This window comes from Psammomys obesus, unplaced genomic scaffold (genome assembly GCF_907164565.1).
Source record: "Psammomys obesus unplaced genomic scaffold, mPsaObe1.curated_primary_1811, whole genome shotgun sequence".
Classification (NCBI taxonomy): domain Eukaryota; kingdom Metazoa; phylum Chordata; class Mammalia; order Rodentia; family Muridae; genus Psammomys; species Psammomys obesus.
In genome coordinates, this window is record NW_026596356.1 from 1,736,096 (window position 1) to 1,758,977 (window position 22,882).

The 22,882-nt window shown below is 44.2% G+C and overlaps 2 protein-coding genes across 4 annotated transcripts in view; both read left to right on the plus strand.

Annotated features, from left to right (window-relative positions):
- The window catches only part of Olfml1 (olfactomedin like 1), a 24,009-nt gene extending 13,195 nt beyond the window's left edge, over positions 1–10,814 (plus strand). The window contains exon 3 of the mRNA XM_055597405.1: positions 8,587–10,814. Coding sequence (XP_055453380.1) covers positions 8,587–9,377 — 791 coding nt within the window. The 3' untranslated portion in view covers positions 9,378–10,814. The remainder of the gene's footprint in view (positions 1–8,586) is intronic.
- Positions 10,815–13,176: 2,362 nt separating this feature from the next.
- The window catches only part of Ppfibp2 (PPFIA binding protein 2), a 142,601-nt gene continuing 132,895 nt past the window's right edge, over positions 13,177–22,882 (plus strand). The window contains exons 1-2 of one of the 3 annotated variants that reach the window (XM_055597388.1): positions 13,177–13,330; positions 19,940–20,110. The gene's annotated coding sequence lies outside the window, so the exon portion shown is untranslated. The remainder of the gene's footprint in view (positions 13,331–19,939; positions 20,111–22,882) is intronic. The other 2 variants (XM_055597384.1, XM_055597383.1) reach the window with 2 other exon arrangements.

Here is a 22,882-nt window from a genome sequence, read left to right on the forward strand (position 1 = left end):
ACACACACACACACACACACACACACACACACACACACACACACACATAAGCAAAACACCCATACACATAAAATAAATAAATCTAAAAAAATTTAAAACCAAACAAAGCAATGTATTTTCTTTTTAGTCGATAACCAATGTTGGCCTACAAATGATAAATAAATGAAATTAAGGAATTTACCTTTATAACCCTGGAAAGCTTGAGATGTTGCAAAAGACAGATACCTGATATAAAGTAGCAGAAATGTCCCAGATGACTGGCCAGTTCCCTGCTTTGCCTCACACAAATATTGACCAGCCTCAATGCTCTTGAGAAGCAGTTCACAGTCACAGAAATTCGTTTGCCATCTTAAAACTTATTCAGGGTGCACACCTAGAATTCCAGCATTCAGGGAGGCAGAGTCAGGCAGATCTCTGTGAGTTCGAGGCCAGCTTGGTCTACAAAGCAAGTCAGGACAGCCAATGCTACACAGAGAAACCCTGTCTCAAACAAACAAAAATAAACAAACAAACACAACCATTTATTCAGGACTCCAGAGAGAGCATGCTGAATTTAGTTATAGGTACTTATTTTTGCCACATTCATAACTAATCTTCCAGGAAGAACACAAAGCATGAAACAGCCATGACAAAATCTTGAATCTTACCATATTTACTTTGTATTGAAGGGATACTAACAATAAATATGTCATCAGATGAGTGTGTAATGTATCATGAAAACATATCAGACACTCAAGAGAACAAAATCTATTAGGTTATAGAGAGCTGGCCTCTTCTAGAAGATGGTGTCAGAAGAAAGTTTGCCCATGTTTGGGGCCAGCTATAGGAACCACACAGCAGAAGCTGAGTGGACTTACGCTCAGTGCTTGGACCATCTTCTTGACATTCAAATTTTTTTCTGGGGCTGGAGAGATGGCTTAGAGTATAAGAGCATTGGGTGCTTTTCCAAAGGTCCTGAGTTCAATTCCCAGAAACCACATGGTGGCTCACAACCATCTATAATGAGATCTGGTGCCCTCTTCTGGCCTTCGGGCCTACATGCAGAAAGAACACTGTAGAGCTATTAAATACATAAATAAATACATGAATGCATGAATGAATGAATGAATGAATGAATGCATGCATGCATGCATGAATGAATGAATGAATGAAAAAGAGGGCTGGCGTGTAGCTTAGTGGTAGAACATTTGCTTAGCATGTGTGAGACCCTGGTGCAATCCCCAGTACTGAAACAAAACAAAACAAAAAACCAGAAAATTTTCTGATGTTCTCTGCTTGTTGCTGGTGGATGACATAAACCTAAGTTAGTGAAGAATTATGGATCAAATCTGTTTCCTTTCTCATAGTCTACTGCTCATCACTAGTAAAGCTGGCCAGGCTTGGTTCTAGGTACCTTAAACATCTCTGAATTTAGCAACTGAATAATGTAGGAACCTAGAAATACCTGCAATAAGTATTTGCTGAAGGCCTCCACGTGGTCATCATGAGCAGCACATACAATGTGCCCTAACATGAGACACATAGCTTAGCTCTCCAGCAATACCACGTCAGTGTGGGTTACTGAGAAACATCCCACAAAGGGCAACCTTTCTACTTTCCTGCCATCTCTCCACTGAAGCACCCAAAGAGTGAGACAGCCCCTGCTAATCTGTTTGTTTTCTACATGAGCACAATAGGAATTGAGATCACAAGTTTGGGCAGTGTCAGACACCTGCACTATCAGAAACTATCTGTTTCCTAAGTGTGGTTCATAAGCAGAAAGAGTTTGAATAGTGAGGCAGGTATATATTGTGGAAGATAAGGAAGAAGAAGGTAAGAAGCAGAAAGAAGAGAAAAGAAGGAGGGTGAGGAAGTGCAGGAGTGGTTGAAGGAGGAGAAGACTTGTAAGGAAATATCTAGCCCAACGTAATGCCTGTCTGAGGTACTTTTCTACTGCTTCCAAGAGACACCATGACCACAGCAACTTATAGAAGAAAAAGCTAATTAGGCTTTCCAGTTTTAGAAGATGAGTCAATGACCGTCATGGTGGGAAGCATGGCAGCAGGCAGGCATGACCCTTGGAGCAATAGCTGAGAGGTTATATCTGATCCACAGCAAGAGGCAGAGAGAGAACTAATTGGAAATGGCATGGACTTTTGAAACCTCAAAGCCCAGTGACACAGCTCCAACAAGACCACATCTCCTAATTCTTCCCAGTTCACCAACTGGGGATCAAACAGTTCAGACACAGGTGTCATTCTCATTCAGACAACCATAGAACCCATCCTGAAACAGGGCTACACAGATGAAACCACTTATTAACTAGAGCAAGAGTTAGGCTTGAAAGAGTCAAGATTTATGACAAAATTTCGTAGAGTGGTGAAAAATGCTCATGCCTCTAAGAGAATTCCCCTCTTTTAATGGACCTGCACCAAGGAAATTTACTAGTCCTTTTCTGCTTCTGTCTCATGTATTTGTCTTCCTTCTTTTTTTTTTTTTTTTGTCGTTATTTTTGGTATTTTTGGGACTGGTTTTCTCCATGTAGGCCTGGCTCTCTGGGAACTTGCTCTGTAGACCAGGCTGGCCTTGAACTCAAAGATCCACCTGCCTCTGCCTCCTGAGTGCTGGGATTAAAGGTATGCATAACCATCACACTTTCCCTTCTTGAGTCTTGGTTTATTATCATCACCTGGCTACCTCAATCTAACCAGTCACCCTCTCTTTGTCTCTTAAATCCATGCCTGACACTATTAATATCTTGAATCTAGACTACACTTATTTATTTTTTTAATAATTTATTTACTTTTATTTTATGTGCATTCGTGTGAAGGTGTCAGATCCCTTGGAATTGGTGGTACAGACAGGTGTGAGCTGCCATGTGGGTGCTGGGAAGTGAACCCCGGACTTTTGGAAGAGCACACAGTGCTCTTAACCACTGAACCATGTCTCTAGCCCCCTGGGCTACACTTCAAAACCCACTGCTTAGCTTCCCTATGTCTATCACTCTACCTCCAAGTCCCCTCTGGTCCCTACCCCCAGCCATTTTTCTACATGAGAGGAGCCAATGTCTCTAATGTCAGACTGAGTCACAATGGAGGAACAAGTCTTCCAGGTCCAGCAAGTGTTATTAATAAGGAGGGAAGTGTTTTTAAAGATTCAAATAAGTGATATTTGTATAAATTCATTGAGGGCTAAATTCTACCCCAATTGCTTGTCTGAAATTTTGCCTGTGGAGAGAAACACATTTCAGTGTCCTGGTTTGCAGGTGGAACCTTTGCATGCCATTGTCTCTGTTAAATAATTAGCATCTTAGTTGGACTCAAGTTGTTTTGATTTATTATTTCCAATATTTCCTCAACTATTTCCTAAGGCTAATTATCCGTTCCCAAGAGAAACAAGAGCTAATTTTAATGTTCCCTTTTACTGGGACACTGGAAATGTATGCTCCCTAACTTTTACAGTTTTAGAAGATTATCCTTGATAAAAGAATATAAAGCACCTAGCCTGAACTTAGAGTTTTAGGGCTAGCAGAATGAAGGCTGGATAAACAAAAGGAAGTTCAAAGACTTGTGTCCAGAGCCCCCAGGTCTCAGAAACCAAGTCTTGAGCTTCATCTAAATCTGAAGGAATAGAAGTAGCAGAAAGATAGGGGGAAATTGTTTTCATTTTTTCCCCTTAGATAATATTTTTTAAGTCCTTAATCAAAAATATACATCAACACATTCTTGTTTTGTTATCTCTCTAAGAACTCTAGATTAAGAAGGGGGAATAAAAAGAGAAGGAGGAACATGAATGCTCATTCCTTCTATAGTTTATTACTTTCAAATGTCATTTAATTTAAGTTTAATTTTTAGACAGGGCCTCATTTTGAAGCCCAGGTTATCCTGTAACTCAGGTGGGCTTGCAATTTACAGTGTAGTCCATGCTGTCCTCAAACTTGTAATCTTGGGTCTGCCCTTCAGGTGCTGGGATCATAAGACTGCCACTCCACAACTGCCTCTCTTCTGTTTTGTTTGTTTGTTTGTTTGTTTTTGCATTTTTGGAGACAGGATCTCATGTAGCCCAGACTGGCATCCAAATTGCTGTATAGTTCAATATGATCTTGAAATTCTTATTCTCCTGTTTCTGCCTCTCAAGTGCTAGGATTATAGGCCCATGCTACCATGCTCAGTTGTATGTAGTAGTGAGGATTCAACCCAGGGCTTCATGCATGAAAGGCAGGTACTCTGTCAACTCATCTGCATCCCTAGGCCCTGCCCTTCTGTATTGTAAATGAATGGGTTTTTTGTTTGTTTGACTCTATAGACAAGAAACAAATGTTCCTCATTTTAAGACACAGTCATTAAATTGCTCAGCTTCAAGTCTGTCCTTACCTAGCAGGAGTGACAAGCACTGTGGCGGCCACCTACTGAAGGGAGATGTCCTGTCACATTTGGGAGCCCATTGCCTTCACTAGTCCTTCTTTGGGCACGCAAGGAAACATGGCTCCCAACCCTTCCTATCACACTGATCTGTCTCTGAGGCTGCCTGGGAGTGTCCTGGCTCCCAACTTTGAGTTCAGAAGCCTCTTTCACCACTGACTTGCTGTGTGACCTTTCCCAGAAACTAAGGCAAGCCTTAACTTTTTTCACTTAGAAACTAGTGATTAAAATATTTGTCATGTTCCCCTGAGGGGGGCCTTACCAGGCCACAGAGGAAGACAATGCAGCCAGTCCTGATGAGACCTGATAGGCTAGAGTCAAAGGTAAGGGGAGAAGGGTCGCCCTTATCAGTACACTTGGGAGGGGTATGGGAGAAGAAGAGGGGAGGAGGGTGGAATTGGGAGGGGATGAGAGGGGGCTACAGCTGGGGTACAAAGTAAATAAACTGCAATTAATAAAATAAATTAATTAATTAAAAATACTTGTCATGGCAGCTTATAAGAATTATATAAATTATGATGAAATTATGTAGCGCAGTACCAAACATATTCCAAGTATTTGTAAGATATTTAATAGCTTCCCTAACCCTGGGACTTGTTCTTTTTTTCCTTTTTTCTTTATATTTTTATTAATTACAGTTTATTCACGTTGTTTCCCACATATAGCTCCCTCCCTCCTCCCTTCCCAATCCCACTCTCTCTCCCTCTTCTCTACCCATGTCTCTCCACCAATCCACTGATAGAGGAGGTCCTCCTCCCCTTCCTTCTGATCCTAGTCTATCAGGTCTCATCAGGAGTGGCTGCATTGTCTTCCTCTGTGGCCTGGTAAGGCTGCTCCTCCCTCAGGGGGAGGTGATCAAAGAGCAGGCCAATCAGTTCATGTCAGAGACAGTCCCTGTTTCCCTTACTATGGAACCCGCTTGGACACTGAACTGTCATGGGCTACATCTGTGCAGGGGTTCTAGAGGGACTTGTTCTTTAACATGGAATATCACATGGATATCTCTAGGAACTCACTGACTCTCTCCTCCTCCCCCTATACAATTATTCTATGGTTACTTGAGATGAAAGCCTCACACCCTTCTCTTTGGTGATTGGCACAAATCAAGGAAGAGCACTGGCTTCACCTCAGTCAGGCTCAGATGTGTTAGAGGAGAGGTGGCATCTGAGAATCAGGGGGCTGCTCCCCGTGTTTCACACATTCCCGCAGCCTCCAGTAGTTCAGTACAGTGGAGGTCCCTCTGCATCTGCCCCTTCAATGTTTAAGCTTCCTATAGCCGGGTCACCCACCACAATGTTAACACAAGAAAGTAAACCATCACATTGTTGGAACATGTTAGGAGGACACGGTGGCTGAGAATCTTCTGCAGCTCTCCTCCATAGCTGGCATCTGTCACAGTATAAGTCAGATGAGGCCTCTGTGCCTTCACCTGAAGAACTGATTTCCTAGGAGTTGTCTCTGTCCAGCTAGCTAAGCCTGGTCTCCATTCCATGTGTCTTGTCAGAAAACCCAGGATCCATAATGGAATAATGGATTTGAAAGTCTCTTAAAAGCTTTGGAGTGCTTATGAATGACTATTTACTTAAGATGGGTCTGCGGTCAGAACCCAGAAGGTGCTACGCTGTTTAGATCCTAGGAAAACATCTGAGTTTTTTATTTTCTTCATTTACTTGCCGTTTACTGAATCCTCAAAGTGTTGAGTTAGGCATCTGGGTACAACACTAAACATGAAGATGAAGCCTGTTTTTGGAGAATCTTGTGAGGGAGGTGGACCATCAGCTGGTAAAGACACAGATAAAGCAGTTTACAGTGTGATGAGTGGCTGAATGAAAGAAGGAGCCCATTAAGGAGATGATATTGGAAGTGAGACTTGGCCAGCTATGGTGATGCATGCATACAATCCTAGTACTTGTGAGTTTGAGTCTATTCTGTGCTACGTAGTGAGACCAAGGGGTGTGGGTAGGAGTTACCTGAAGAATGAATGGGAGCCAATTCACTGTGCAAAGTTCAAGAAAATAAGGGAGTGTTTCAGGAAGAAGAGGCAAAAAGAAAACTGGCATGCTCACAAAACATAAAGAAAACTGTGTAATCACAACACAGTGAGCCACAAAGGACAGAGTCCTAATGATAACCAAGGGCCACACTGCACAGACTTATAGGTCAGGGTAGATTACGATATTCTAAGTGTGACTGAGAAGGAGATAAAGCTTAACATATCAGATCACTCCCACAGCTTTGTGGAAATATATTTGACATGAAGATGAACAAGCAAGAGTAAAATCAAGGAGAAATCAGATACATTTGTAGTGACCTAGGCAAAAAATGATGACTCGTGTTTGAAGAAGAGTAGGTAGTAGAAGGTGAAATGTATAGTTGAGTGTTTTATTGGGTCTTGCAAAAAAATTTTAATATAATGTTTTGTTTCTTTGATAATTTCATATATGATGTGTACAATGTATTTTGATCATATTCATTCCTACTTCTCCCAAGCCCTGTCAGCTCAACTCAAGATCCACCCCCTACCCACCTCCTTATACACTTTAAAAATTATTACAGCCTTTAATCCCAGTACTCAGGGAGGCAGAGGCAGGAGGATCACTGTGAGTTCAAGGCCAGCCTGGTCTATAAAGTGAGTCCAGGACAGCCAAGGCTACACAGAGAAAAAAAACCTCTTACAATCACTCAAGTCCAATTTGTATTGCCCATGTGCTCCTGGATATGGGGCTATCACTGGAGTATGGTTGACCTAGCAGGAGCCAAACCCATCAGGGAGTATAATACAGACGTCCCACTTGTGGCTGAGCAGCCCCAGATACTTCTTCTCTGCGCACTGGCCAGTTGCAAATATCTTAACTATCTCTGACAGCACAAAGAAAGTGCTCTGCTGACGTCTGAGAGCTGCACTAACAGCTAGGTACAGAGACAGCAGTTGAGAGAGCAGTTTGAATCTCTATCCACTTGGCAAAATAATAAGAATCGGTTCACCCCTGTGGACTGTGAGATCCCTAACAGTGGGTTCTTGGCCAAATTTAAAGAGACCCACAAAAAAGTACAAAATTAGAACTAATGACCTACTTTTCCTGAAATGACCGATAGTGCTGACCTCTTGAACATGGTCACTATGATGATTTTAAGCAACTAAGATCATCTAGAAGATAGCATACTTAAGGGCCACATGGGAGATGCTTTATACCATGCCTGTCCATACCCCATCAGGTGAAAACAAGTCAGGATGTGCAGCCTAACTGCAGAGCAGACTGTGAAATGTGGTTTCATGTGCGATGAGAAAGAGGGAATTGAAATGGGATTGGAGGAGCATAGATCATGAGCTCTGCCACACTGTCAGAGGAGAAACAGAAGATACATACAGAAACAAAGGTGGGGGAGAAGGCACAGGGGAAGGAACTGATTGATGCTGTCATATTACAGAAAACAAAGTAACGTGCCTACAAAAAAGAGGGGAAGGAATTATCAGTTAGGAGCTCCCTGGTAGCATAATCAAGAACAGATTCTATTGTAAAGTGAGAATGGGAGGTAAGAAAGTAAATATGGAAAATATAGATTGTTCTGTCAGAGAAGCAGCTTCTCTGTGCAGAAGATGAAGTATCCAGAAAGTGTTAGCTAGTTGGAGATGCTCACTTATGAGTAACACAGTATCTTACCCTGGCTGGCACGGAACTGCTATACAGACCAAGATGGCCACAGAGTCCCAAAGAGCAGCCTGCCTCTGCCTCCAGAGCATACACACTATGCCCGGCCATGATATTTAAAGCATAACAAATAAGATGCATATAAGTTAAGACTAAGAAGCTAGTTATGAAGAAAAAAATTGAAGTTTATAGGGTGATTGGTTAACGAATCTAGAAGCTAGGACAGAATGTTTTCAGAATACTGTGATTATATTACTCATGGAAAGCAGAAATAACACAGGTTCTTCTAATTCTGCTATAAGTAAGGGACAGGAAATGGAGGCAGTTTATGTCTAATGGTGTTTTTCAAAGGAGTTCATGCCTAAGTTGTCCCTCTTTGCTCTAGGGTTTTCCAAGGGAAACTTTTCTTTCAGAGGTCATGGTATCCTAGTAGAAATGAGAATGTTCTCTAATAGTATTTGGTCTGAAGGAAAGCAGGATTCTTCAGCTGTAGTGAGTATTCTAAATAACCTGTCCCTTTTCTCCTGTCTGGCTAGGCTGTGACAACATGCTGATGGGTATAAAGTCTCTGAAAATAGTGAAGAAGACCATGGACCCAGATGGCTCTTGGATGAAAGATGCTGGCAGTAATTCTGCAAAAGTCTATCTATTAGCTGGATCCAGAAACAACACAGTTTGGGAATTTGCAAACTTGAGGGCATTCATGGAAGATAGCACCAAGCCTGGCCCCCGGAAGCTAATCTTACCACTTTCCTGGCAGGGATCAGGGCAGGTGATCTACAAAAGCTTTCTATTTTTTCACAACCAAGGGACTTCTAATGAGATAATTAAATATAATCTGCAGAAGAAGACTGTGGAAGACAGGATGCTTCTTCCGGGAGGGGCAGGCCGAGCGCCTATCTATCAACACTCCCTATCCACTTACATTGACCTAGCCGTGGATGAACATGGGCTCTGGGCCATTCACTCAGGACCAGGTATCCAAGGCCATTTGGTTCTCACAAAAATTGAGCCTGACACGTTGGGAATAGAGCACTCATGGAACACACCCTGTAGAAGCCAGGATGCTGAAGCTTCATTCCTCCTGTGTGGAGTTCTCTATGTGGTCTACAGGTCTGGTGGCCAGGGCCCTCATCGGGTCACCTGTGTTTATGATCCACTGGGTACTGTCAGGGAGGAGTATCTGCCCAATTTGTTCTTCCCCAGGCGGCCGAGAAGTCACTCCATGATCCATTACAACCCCAGAGATAAGCAGCTGTATGCCTGGAATGAAGGCAATCAGATCATTTACAAACTCCAGACAAAGAAAAAGCTGCCTCTGGAGTAGTTATGGCAGCCTGGAAGGAATTTTGTGTGGCTTGGGCAGTGGTTTTCCAGGACACTGAAATCACAGCCCCCTTTACAGTACAGTATCTATCCCTCAAGATGCACACAGGAATAGGTTCCAAAAGTTGAGATACACAGTCTTCCTTTCCCAGATGTCACTGCCTTACCTATCTTTTGAAAGCACAGATGAGGCCATCATTCGGAAGTTTTTACCAATATCCTGACTTCATCCAAATCCAATGGGGCGTAAGGCCTCCTCCATCTGATCTAATTCCTAGTTTTTCCTTTTTGCCTTCCAGCATTTTTTTCTGACTCTACTGTATTCTCCATCCAGCAATTAGGATCTTGCCACCCCTGAAACTCACTGATTTTTCTCTCTGGCCTTCACTCAGGCTCTGCCCTCTTTTTCAAACGCTTATGAAGATTTTTTTTCTTTGTCCAAATGTATTAGTTACATTTCTTGTTGCTATGACCAAATGCCTGACAATAAGTAATGTAAGAAGGAAAAGGTTTCTGGCAGCTTACAGTTTAAAGGGGAACCAGGCACAGTGGTCCACATCTTCAGCTCCAGCATTTGGGAAGCAGAGGAAGGTGGATATCTGTCAGTTCGAGGCCAACCTGCTTTACATGGTAAGTTACAGGCCAACCAGGGCTCCACAGTGAGACCCTGTTTTTTGTTTTTTGTTTTTTTAAATGGATATAGTCCATTATGGTAGTAGTGAAAGTGTGGTAGTAGGAGCATGACCAGAAAAGAGGCTGCACTAAGAAATGTCAAGGTTTTTCCTCATAGTAACTTAGCACTTCCAGTTAGGCCTCATTTTCACGGTCTGCAACCAGCTGGGAACCAAGTTTTCAAACACACGAGCCTAGGGGGCACTTTCCACATTTAAACCACAACACCCAGTAAGCACTATTTTCTGTTGATGTTTAATTTTTACTTCCTGTAGCCTTGTCCTTCTGCCAAGCCAAGTCGATATAGTAACAAAGTAAAGCCATGACTTGTTGGATGTTACTTTCTGCTTACAAAGCTTTTTTACACTGCTTAATTCTCTTTTTTACCTTTGTGAGCTATGTATAAGTCTTTATAGTTGCTAAGCTAGATATGAGAGTTCAGGTGAGTTATTCAAAGTAGCAAGCTACAAAATGAAAGCCTAGGAAAGACCACAAATTTTACAGTATTTTTATCATCCAAGGAAGTAAGTTTCAATTACATACTTTTGCCCACTTATCCTTAATCGATGTGTCCATCAGTTCAGCCTGAAAATAGTAGTCTGCCCCTTAGCTAGTTTTCATGTCTGCACAAGGTCTTCTTATAGGTCTTTCAAAGTCTCCTTTCTCTAGAAAAACCATCCCAAGGATAAGGATGCAACTCTAGCCTCATCTTGTCTTTCTGTTTTGCCTACTTCTTTCTTCTTGCTTTCAATAAATAAAAGTGAAATTAAGCAAACAATCTATTTGCCTACATCCCCTCACCACAAAAGCATTCCAGTATTATCTGTGCCAGGCTTAACTGTGAATGATCCCTAACACAGGAAGGCCCTTGGTAAATATTCTTGTCTGGATGGAAGCCAGGTAGCAGACAAGCTGCTTTACCACAAGCAGGCATGCTAGGCATTACAGAGGGAGTGCTACTCTTGAGAGGGACTCTTCTTCAGAGTGTTTCCCACATGTGTGTCCCATTTGGCTGAGTCTAGGTCACAAGTGAGGCTGCAGTGCCAGCCTGTGTCATGTGCTGAGGTCCCTGCCTTTCCAGGTTGGTCATATGAGAAGGCTTGCTTTGTGTGCTTGCAGCTGTTTCTCTGTCTTCTGTCTTTGCCAACTCTAGTCTGAGACCACAGGCAGTGAAGAGAGATCCACCCCCAAACCATATGAGTAGACCATTGGCAGAGTGGAATGATCCACACTTCTGATGGAATGGCCCGAGAACCCAAATCTTTTGCAGAATAAGGCAGATATGAATGAATAAACATGATATACCCACTCCATGAGTCCTGAGTTAACACCTGCTCTATGGGTAAAGTCATGTTACCTGCCTGCAAGATATACCTGTTTCAAACTGCTCACCCTGGTACACCGAATCCCCACAGGTAGAATATTTTTCTTAGGTGAAGAAGTTTTCTTTAGGAAGGACCTGCTCTTTGCTACTTTTCCTAACAGCCTGCAGGCCCTGGAACACCTGCTTCACAATCTTCACATGTGCTTTTCAGCTCTGGTCTGGCTGGATTTAAATGAGGATTGATGATGTCTCTATGGCCCAGACCAATGGTTCTTACTTTGTTGCACATAGAATCAATCATCTGGGGAACTTTAAAAATCCTAATATCTAGGCTATACTTAATGCCATTAGATCAGACCCTCTGGAGGTGGGAGGAAAGCATCTATAATTTAAAGCTCCTTCCCAAACTGCACATAAGCTTGAGAAAGCCAGTTTCATACAGATTTTACAAAACAGTTGTATAGTTCAGAGGAAATGGGCAGTTTCTGGGGGACTGGGCAAGATACTATGAGTGGGATTTGGAACTGCCCTAGGATCGCACATGAACTCATGTGAACTGCACAAGCTCCAAAGGCCTCTCAGCCGCTATTTTAAGGAAGTGAAAGAACCTGAGGTGTCCTGCTATGACACAAGTCTCCCTGGCTCCAGCCTTCCTCTGCTGGCCTTGCCTTTCTTCTGCTGCTGGCTGCATCCCTGCAGTGCTCACACACCTGTTTGCCAGAGTGTTTATGCTCTGTTTACGTGCAAGCCTCTGACCACACCAGTAATTTTAGACTAACTTTGAAACAAACAAACAAACAAACAAACAAAAAACAGACATGTCCTGTAGCGTCTGTCAACATTCCAGGTCTAACCAACTGAAGTCCAACTTAGTAGTTACTCCTGCCAGAGTCCCCGGTGTCACTGCCATCTGAGGGCCCTGGGGACTTTAAGCTGCTAAACTGAGCAACCCACTCTTGAAGGCCCCGGTAGGGAAAGCACCTGTGATACAACAGCAGGCTTGCGCGCTGGAGGTAGGTGCTGGGACTCGTTCTTCAGGGCGCAGTCCTTTGGTATTTGAAAATCCAGCCCTTACGGGCAGGCACCAGTTTTCTTTGGCATACTTGTACCTGACCTCGCTGGGCACAGGGAGTGTTCTGTCTTCAGCTATTCACAAGACAGAGCACCAGAGCTTTTTCTTGGTTGTCAGCCACTAGAGGGACCTTCAGGAGAGGTCGCGGAGGTTGGGCCTAGACAGAGCTAAGGGTGACAGGGAGCCCGCCAAAGTGGAGGTGGTCTAGGCTGAGACTGGGAATGATGCAGCCCTTAGACCACCCTCAACCTCAAGGCGATCATCATCGGCCCGTGTGTGTACGTGGTTTTCGATGCGCCTCACTGCCTCTTTCCGCACAAGCGTCCAGCTTCCATGCCGTCACTTTCCGCGTCCTGGGAGCAATGCTGACAGATTACAGAAGCTCAAGAGATCTGAGCACAGTGGGGCACAAAGGAAGTGACACGGAGCCCCAGGTTACCGGAAGAGTGAGAGACCGAGGTGCAACCGGTGGGTTAGTCCCAGGAGGGGCGTGGTCTTCTGGGATGGGCGGAGTTTGAGTCCCCATGCGAGCCCTGCCTGGGGGCGGAGCAAGTTCCTGTGGAACTGGAACTGTGGCTCTTAGGTCCTCGTGGGCCACAGCTGAGTGGGAGAAGGAGGGGTGGGGGCAGAGGGGCGGTCCTAGGGGAAGGCCCCAGCAGCCAGAGAGCCACACTCCAGGACAAGCCTCTCTGGGGTCCCCGCCCCCGTCACGTGGGAGCCGGGCCGGGTTGGTGCTGGCTGGCGGGTTGGCCACTAGGTTGGCAGTTAGTCCTTGGGCCAGTGGCCTGTCGTTGGGTTCTCGGCTCTTATGTTGGAAAGTGAGAGAGACACAGGAGCGAACCGCACACCTGAGCCTCCGGGAGAGAAGCTGTGCTCAGGCATCCAGGTTAGTGGGTTCTCCTAGCGCCGGCTCACCGCCATCCCGGGAACTGAGTGCCCCCAGATCCAAGGACCACATAGAGAGTTGGGGGTCCGTGGCCTTTAGACATACGAACGTTTTCAAGACTTGGGGACCCCCATATTTTTTCTGGGAGACTAAAGAACGAGTGTAACTTCCGCAGATTTGCTTGCGTCCCCCACCTCGCCACCAGATGTGCCACCAGCCCCGTGCTTCTACAGGTGGCGGGGTGGTCCCCGGGATACCGGGATGTTCCGCTATCTCAGAGTTCCGGGGCGATTTTGTCCCAGCCTGGTGTCCTTGAGAGCAGCAGCGGCATCAGCTGGAGAGCCCAAGGTGGTGAGGAAGTTGAGGACGGGTTCACCCCGGTTGATCTCTGCTCCATAGAGTCGTGGTACGGAGCGCCTTGGCCAGGAGCAGTTCTGTACACTAATTGCTAAAAACAACACACTTCCCGCAGTCTCAAGGCACCGAGTAGCTGTAGAGCGGGATTAGGGTGTGGGATGCTTCTATTTTAAAAAGTGGGTCCTCCTGCCTCCTTTCACCGCGACGCCAGACCCATAGTTTTCCTTTCGATGAAAATAAGATTATATGTTTAAAAACTAGAACTTGTAAGGTTCGAGTAGGGTTCTAACAGGCATTCAGTTCTTTCTTTTAGAGCATTAAGATATTTGATATAGATCAGTCTTCCTCTTCATACTTTGGTCTTTTTCCTGTCTGTCTTAATCTGTCTTGGTCCTTAATTTATTAGACTGCACACTGTAGTGTTTGTAAGATTACCATGCATTTTGTGAAGTTAAATGCTAAACTGCAAGAAGGAAGTCAACCACAGACCTAATAATCTTCAGTCTTGGATAGCTATTGACATATCAAAAATGTTATTTGATAAGGGATTATTTCTTCACCTTGGGAGAACCAGCCCATTTGAATTCATATTTAAGTGACTTTAAAGTGGGATATTGTTAAGTCTTTTGCTATTATTTTCATTTGGGATTTTATTTAAGGCTAGTAGTGATGGGGACTGGTGATCTAATTTAGGACCTTGTGGATGCTAGCTAGGCAAGGGCTCTACCACTGAGCAACACCTCCCCCCAGACCTCTTATATTAGCAGTATTCCTTTGAGATTTGATGATGTGCTGAGACAGGCTCAGTGCCACCATCTGTGTTTTGTTAACTAAGGCAGATAGATGTACTATGATTTTAATATTAGATGGATAATGTAAGAGTAAGAGGTAAACAACAAGAGAAAGTTGGTACAAACTTGCAGAAAATTAGTTTTCTTTTTTTTTTTTTTTCATCAGAATAAGGAAAATCTGGGGTAGTTTTAAGAAGGAGAAATCTATATGAAGGACCTCACAGGAAGATGTTCAGGGGTGACTTGGGCCATGGAGAAGCTTATAAGGCAAACTTAGTCTGGGTCCAAGAAATGACTACTGGTCCTCCTTGGTTCCTGGCCTGACTGGTAGACAAAACAAAACAAAACAAACAAAACCTGTGTACTGAGCTGGCCCCTAAGGGGAGAGGCAAGGCCATGGACATCAATGCAAGGATATTAGGCAGAGGCTGACTTTGAACTTTGACCTTCCCAATTCCCAGCCTGACAGAAATCCAGTAAATATTTGTGGAGTGAGTGGTCAGGTGACACCTTGGAGCAGTGCTCTTCAGACACAAGCTTGAAAATCATCTGATGATCTTCAGATGTGAATTTTGATGGTGTCCATATCAAGAGTTTAAAGTAGTAATATACAAACCTCTGAATTGCCTGGGGAGCTTTGCAAACTATGCAGGCTAGTTAAGTAGGTCCCAGGCATGCTTATAGAGTTCTCCAAGTGTTTCTGATAACAGCCAGGTGGGGTAGGCTGCTGGACTTGGCAGTGCTTAGAGAACCTCAGCTGGAGGCCAGTTAGGCTGGCAAGCCAATTCAGGTAAATGTGAAGTGTGAGCGCACAGAAGAGACCCTGGCAATACTGAGTCTTTAGGACCAAGGCCTGGAAGTGGCAGGTGTCAGGTTCTATACTGATTGGGCCTTGTAAGGCACTAGGAAAAGGAACAGTCCTTGGAGAGCTCTGCTTCAATTTTGGATGCAAGGGTTGACACACTGCTTAGATGATACTGGTCAGCTGCTGGTTTGCACTTGTCCATTGTTTTTTGTTGGTTTGTTTGGTTTTTTTCTCCTGAAATACAGATCTGTTCGTGATTTGTTCCGATTTTAATCCTCTGGTTGAGCTCTTGGTATAAACTGTGAGGAGAAAGAAGGAATACAGGCACAGCAGGTGACACATTTTAAAGGTTTATTAAGCCTCACAGACTGTGTCTCCATGTAAGATATGACAGTCACCCTTCAGTGTGCACAGCTGCACCGAAAGCAAAGCTAGAATGCTGGCCTTGGGTTTTCCTGAGTCACTATTTTTCTTGCTTCCTCCTTCCTGCCGGGTTCCACTTCCTTTGCCCTTTGCTATCCTACTATCTTGTTTTGTTTGTGCTTGAAGGCACCTGTGTGTGTTTGTTTTTGGAGTTTAGGGAAGGTGAGCTCTGTCCCTTATAAAATCTTGAAGGACAGTCTGTCGTGCCTAGTGGCCCTCCTAATCTCTACTACTTGTGTTAAGAAGCCTTGTAGGAGATGGGAACCCTAAAGCAACATGGTGGGCTTTCTGTGGAGATCTCCTGAAGACCTCAAACTTCCAGGGGCATTTGAGCTTTGTCTGAAGCAAAGTGAAAATTTCTCTGGGCCTTAAGGTCATTAGTTTGGTGCTCCTTGGTACTTCTTGCTTTCATTTCTTCTCTGTGTCTTTGTGCACATTTATGCACAATGAAAGCTAAGCATTCATTTTACTAACTCCCATGTTGTATAGTAATCTTGTACATATCTGTACATGTCTGTAACACATGTGTAGACACAGGATAAGACTGCCTTTTTTGATAAGATAAACTGCAAAACCCTTGTGACTTTTAGACTAGTTTGTTTTCTAACTCCATCTCCACTGTCTTCCAAACTGAGGAGTTTTGTGCCTATCCTTTTGAATCTATCTGTATGAGGAATGTATGCTTCTTAGATTATAATGTTTGAACATTGCTTTTTGCTTAGTCATGAGTCGGAAGTACAAGTCTGTTCACAGTCCTTTTCTGCTTAAAATCCCCTTGTGGATCCCTCAATGCAAAATATGAGAAAAGTGAATACAAACAGAATAGATGCAATATTCAAACATTGAGTAAGTCCCTTAGATTGCATTCCTCTATGCAAGATGTGATTGTCATCAGTTTCCTCTTCCTGAAGGTACCTGTTGTCTCTGCTCTGTAACATGAATAAAAACCCTGTACCCCCCTCACTCTTAAGTCATTTCGGTCTTTCCATCAATAGCATACAAGAATTCCAATAGAAACTACTTTCTGTTATGTTCTTTCCACTTCTCTGTCCATACTCTGAGCTGCTATAGCTACCCCAGCTTTTGTGTGAGGCCCAACACTTAACAGATATCAGTAAAAGTATCTCGTGCATGTGGGTCCTGGGTTGGCTGGCAGGTTTTGCTTCTTTTGTAAAGAGGGAAGGGAACAGGTTATTTTGTGAGAAAGATGAGAAGGAATGGGAACAGAAGTTAAAAGACTGGAAGGGCAGGCTTAAGAAAGAATGGCTCAATGGCTAGAATTATGGGGTGTGGTGAGGTGTTGTATGACTTTCCTCGGGAGACATGAAAGATGTCTATTCAACACAGATAAGATGCTGATGACACACTAAAGAAATGATTCTACCCAAGCCTAGCTTGGTGAACCAATGGATGTATGAGGGGTCATTGACAGGAGTGTGGGTGACCATAGGACTGCTACATCTCTTAGCGTGAGTGAGAATGTAGGAAAGCGGTACCATTGAAGCTCCTTGCTCAACTTGTAGGCAGCATGACCAGATAGATTCTCTTCTCTAGCAATTACTTACTGCTTTTAGAAATTGGGGAGAAGCCCTATGTGTTCTATATCTTCCCAACTAACTGAGACTTCGAAGAAACCCGTAGGTAAGTTTCACAGCTTCCTGGTTTGTATGAGCCTCCCTGCTCCCTACAGGAGGAAGTGTTTTGATTCTGTGGAAATGGCTATACATCATAGAGACATTTGGAAAGGAAAGGCTGGCATCCAGGAAGGTAAAAGATGGTGGAAGGCCCTGAAGGTTGGAGCTAAAGCATTCAAATTTTGACCTATGTGATCACACACACACACACACACACACACACACACACTCACTCACACACACACACTCACAATCTCAGCCAACTTAGCAGCATGGTAAAACTCATCTAAAAAGAAATTTTTTGTACTGATGACATTGGAAGCTATGAGTAATATGGAAAGGCTCTATGCAGACTTGTTTTTAGGGGGTTCTCTTTTGTGAAAGGTAGACTAGAGGACTACGTACAAGGACATGTTATTGGAGTATCCTATAGGAGAATCTTAGGTCCTCAACCAAGGCAGTGACAGAAGGAAAGGAGATGTGCGCTTGCCAAGGAGGCTCTGACTGGATTTAAGGAAGAGAGAAGAGTCATCCTGGATGCTGACCAGCAGAGAATGAGGTGATTGTGAATAAGTGTGGGACCACGGAGGAACTTCTTAGAAGAGGGAAGGGAAAGAGGGTGGTGATATATTTTAAACTCAGAAGAAGGGTAGCTTCCTGTTTACACTTTATAATTTTACCCAGGAGGATGGCAAAGCCCAAGGCAGTGTACCCGAAGTCATTCCATTCTTAGTTGCAGATCCAGGCTTCCTAGCCTCCTGGCTTCGATCTCGTTTAATCTGTAGCCCTATGCTATTGGCCACAGGAGAGCTGCCAGAGGTCCAGATTGAGATCCCATTAGCCAATGAAAGCAGGCATTGGACCACACTAAGGGAATTCAGTCTGTAGAACCAAACAGGGAAGCTGTAGCCATACAGCTCAGGTATTCAGGGGAAGTGTTGGCTGGCAGCTAATTCCAGTAAGGCCTGAAGACTCGGGACCTCTCACCCCTTTTTTTTCTGGGCCTTTACCATAGGTGGGGTGGCATCAGGTAAAGAAGTGCTTTTTATGGTATCAGAACTCAATTTTCAGTATATTCCTTGTGCATATTCAAGTTTTTCTGGGAGTGTAACCATTAACCAGTTTACCAATTCATTGGAAATGTATATTCTAAGGACCCAGCACTCTCTTCTCTCTCAGACAGACTTTGGGGACACATTTAATAGTACTGTAGTGATTAATAGATGAGATAAAGGAGGAGAAGGTGCTGGGAATGATAGCTGTCTGGGGATAGCAATCAGTCCCAAGGACTTTCTGTCCTCGGAAGGGCGGGGATTGTGATAACTGAGTGATGGATGGGGAGAGGACCTTGTCTGGTGCCTATGAGAGACTGAGGCCAGAATTTCCTCCTCCTCACCCATCCCTCTGTACTTCTCTGACCAGCCTGGCTTCCCAGATGCTGGCCTTCCAGGACAGTCTTGCTTATGTTGAGGACCTCAAGACAGAGGTCATTTCCATCTGTTAAGACAGAGCTACATAGGTTAACATATGTGAAACAATTGGAATCATCACTTATCATGTATAGCTGGCAAGACCAAACAGTACTTGAGCTGTGCTGGGAATTGACTTTGAAGGTGAGCTTGTCTAGCCGTCCTGGCTTTCTCTTTCCTCTTTCTCCCTCACCTTGTTCTGAGGTTGAGTTAGTTTTCCTGCCCTGTCATCCTTAAGAGACTTAAATATGTGCTTATGCCTGCTCACCCATGCTAAAGTAGCAGGGACAGTCGTAGATAGCAGACTTGGGTTGCCCAAGGTTTACCATGTAAGGTGGGAGGAGACTCATTAACAAAGATTAGTTAGTTCTAGTCACTCTACAATGCTTGGCCTCTCCCCTGCTGTGGAATTCCTAAGGGTCTACTCTTGAGTGTAACTGGCTCTTCCCAGGGATAACAATTTTAAAGGGAAGGTGATTATCTAAATCCTGGGATTTGTTTGCCTTCTTGAGGTTGCTCAGAGCCCTGTTGACTGCCTGAGGGTGTTCAGCTAGAACAGTCGGAATGCCTCCGGGGTGAAGATGTAATTTCACAGTGCATGATGGAGTGTGCCAGTTAAATGCAACCTGGCATCTCAGGCTGGGCAAGGACCTCTCTGAGCTGAAGGGCTGATCTTGTTGGCTGCAGAGTGTCCCAGAAAGTCATCACTTGCTCCTCCTCCTTGAATATTTTATTTTTGCTCTTTAATTATGTATATATATGTGCCAGTGTGCATGCAAGCGTAAGTACCCTTGGAGGTCATTGGTGTTTTGGATTCCCTTGGAGCTAGAGTGAGTGACAGTTACGAGGACACTGGCATGGGTGCTGGGAGTCAGATGCAGACCCTTTGCAAGAGCAGTGTGTGCTCTCGACTCTTCTCCAAGAGCTCTCCAAGAGGCCCTCTTAACAAATGTCTGCAGCCTGCTTTTGGGAAAGACCCAGAGATGCCTGATAAAAGCAACTCCTTAGTTGATAGTTGTGTATTGTCAAAGAGAGTTGTATAGGAACCTAGAGGGAAAGAAAGGACAGGAAATAGGAAAGTGCCATGGCTCAAACCAAGAAGACCCATGTTGTTTCTTGTCTGTGTACAGGATGACTCCTCAGCAGCTTCAGCCTCTAACACAAGACCATGTTTCCCGGGTGCTGGAGAGATGGCTCAGCTGGTAAAAGCAGTGTCTGCTCTTCCAGAGGTCCTGAGTTCAATTCCCAGCAACTACATGATGGCTCAAGACCTATATACTGAAATCTGATGTCCTCTTCTGGTGCGTAGGCATACATGCAGATAGAGCACTCAATGCATAAATAAATAAAATCTTTGGGAGGGAGAGTGGGATTGGGAGGGAATGAGGGAGGGAGCCACAGCTGGGATACAAAGTAAATAAACTGTAATTGATATAAAAAAATAAAAATGTAATTAAAAAAAATAGGGAGACAACCCAAAGTGTTTAACCTCACTACAGCTTTGTGAAGTGTCTACCAATCAATAAACCAGCTCTTTTAAGTAAAAAAAAAAGACCACATTTCCCTTAAACAAGAGTGCCTCTTTCATGAATATCTATCTTATTGGACTGCTTACTGGAGGCAACAGAATTATAGTTAGGCCTGACTCCTCCAGAGGAGCTATAGTGGAACTGCCTGCTTTGATATGTTTGGAAAGGGTTGTCTCGTGAGGCAGAAGTAAGTGGGAAACACCCCATGCTGGGATTTCAACTGAGAATCTTTCGTATACCATTTCCCAGTGCCCTATCCCTGGGAAGCAGATTTTTGAAGGCTCCAGAGAATCAGATTTAGTTTTATATATTGCAGCATGAATAATTTGTCTCTGCGTGTTTTCATGTGTGTACAGGTGCATGTAGGGGCCAGAGGACAGCCTTGGGTTCCTTTCCTTAGGAGCTAGGCATGGTGGCAAACACCGTTAATGCTAGCACTTTGTCATTTCGAGACAAAGTCTTTCCCTGGTTCTCTTGCACTGCATAGACTAGGCTGGCTGGCTAGCAAGCCCCCAGGGATCCTTGTCTCTGCTTCCTAGCTTTGGCATTACAAGTGCAGCCCAATGCTTGGTGTGGCTGCACTGCCTCAGGCATTAAACTTATCCCATACCTTGAATTCTGTGAGCACTAGGGGGAGCAAGGAGGAAAGGAGCTAGGGGAGGGTGCGTTGGCATGCCTAGAGGAGAGTAGTTAAATTGTTATCTAGAGAGAAAATGGCAAGTTTTGCTCATTCAGCATTTTACCAGAGCAAAGGAATAGTTCTTGGCTCTGACATTTAACCTTGATTGGATGTCATAGAAAGGTTTATTACATAATCTCTTCCTGCACCCTGCCAAGACATCTGGTTCTTCTATGCAACACTGCTTACCTGGTAACGGCAACAACATCCCCGCATGTCTGTCTGCATTTTCATTGCGCCAGCTCACTGGTACAGACAAAGCCGGGGGCGCAGATTATTGTCCTGCTTCGCAAAGGAGGAAACCCACTCCTCCTGCTCTTCCCACCCGTCATTCCTTCATAGCAGGCAGCTGGTTTTCTCTATCATGAAGGTTTGGCCTGCATGATACTTGAGGCCCTGGCAGTACTAGGATATGACTTTGAATCAAACAGTTCTCTATCCAAGTCTCTGTGCTCTACAGGTTCAAGGCTGCAACTTTGAGCAACTCTGTTTACCCTTCTGAGTTTTTAAGTTTCTCATTTGTTTATTGGCTTAATGATAATAGAGGCCCACTTCATTTGGTTGTTGTGAAGATTAAATGGGATGATGCAATCATCGTTGGCCAGAGTGCTTGGCATGGTGTAGACATTCAGTAAATGGTATTATCATTATTTTTTCCTTTCTCAAGAAGCCTGAGAAAAACATTTTGTCAGAAGTGGTTCACATCATGAAGTAACCTTGTAGTTTCCCTCTTTATAACTTTGAAGAGGAAAGGAGCAGGTGTGACTTAGAAAGAACAGCCATGGTACAGGGGAGCAGAAAGTCCAGGAAGAAAGCTCGCAGAGGAGACTGTAGAGGTCAGGTTCAGATGGCTGGCCATCAGCATACAGGACAAGAGAAGCACAGAGCTCAGCTCAGTAAAACATGGCAGCAGTTTCAGGGCAAAGTCCCATCCTCAGCCTTCTGGGATCAATTTGCGTGTGTCTTCACAATCCAGGTGAAAAAAGTCCTTGTACATTTTTTTAGCTTGCCTTCACTAATAGAAACAGCGGGGGAGCTTTCCTTGAATTTACCCTCAAACATGTTGGGGAAAGGGCTCCCTAAATGCTGTAAAATTAATGTTCTTGTCATGCAAGACCTGAGAAGAGACAGCAAGACTGCCATGAGACACAGATGAATGAGGCAGCTATTATGTTTTGCCCAGACTTGTATCTACTGGGCAGCTGGAGGGCTTGGTGTGAGGGAAGAGAGAACGCAGAGATCCTTGGACATGTGACTTTCCCAAGGTGTCCTAACTGGTGAATGACTGACATCACATTTATACTTGGTCATTCTGACCCTAAATGCATGTTGTTTCTACCCTTACTACCACATTTAGGGTCCAGATGAAGCAGTCAGTTATACTGAAGACCTTTTTTTCTCTTAATGATGACAAGGCAGGAAGATAGTCAAGTCAGCATGTGCCTGACCATGTTAACCTTCGGAGAAACTTAGCAGATGTGGCAAGATTGTCACAAAGCCATATTCCTGTTCTAGGTAGCAGAGCTCAAAAATAGTAACACATTGCTGTTCTTTTTAAAGTGTGTGTGTGTGTGTGTGTGAGAGAGAGAGAGAGAGAGAGAGAATGTATATGAGTATGTATGTGTGGGTAAGTGTCTGCAGGTGTATATGTATGTGTACCACGTGTGTGCCTGATGCCTTCTGAGCCCGGATCTCCTGAAACTGGAGTTACTGGGGATGGGAGAATGGGGGTGGGATGGAGTGGGGACTGTGAGCCACCATGTAGGTGCTAGGAGTCAAACCCAGGTCTCTACAAGAGCAGCAGGTTCTCTTAACTACTGATCTGTCTCCAGTCCCTACACTTCTTTTTTTAAGGCATCAAAGAA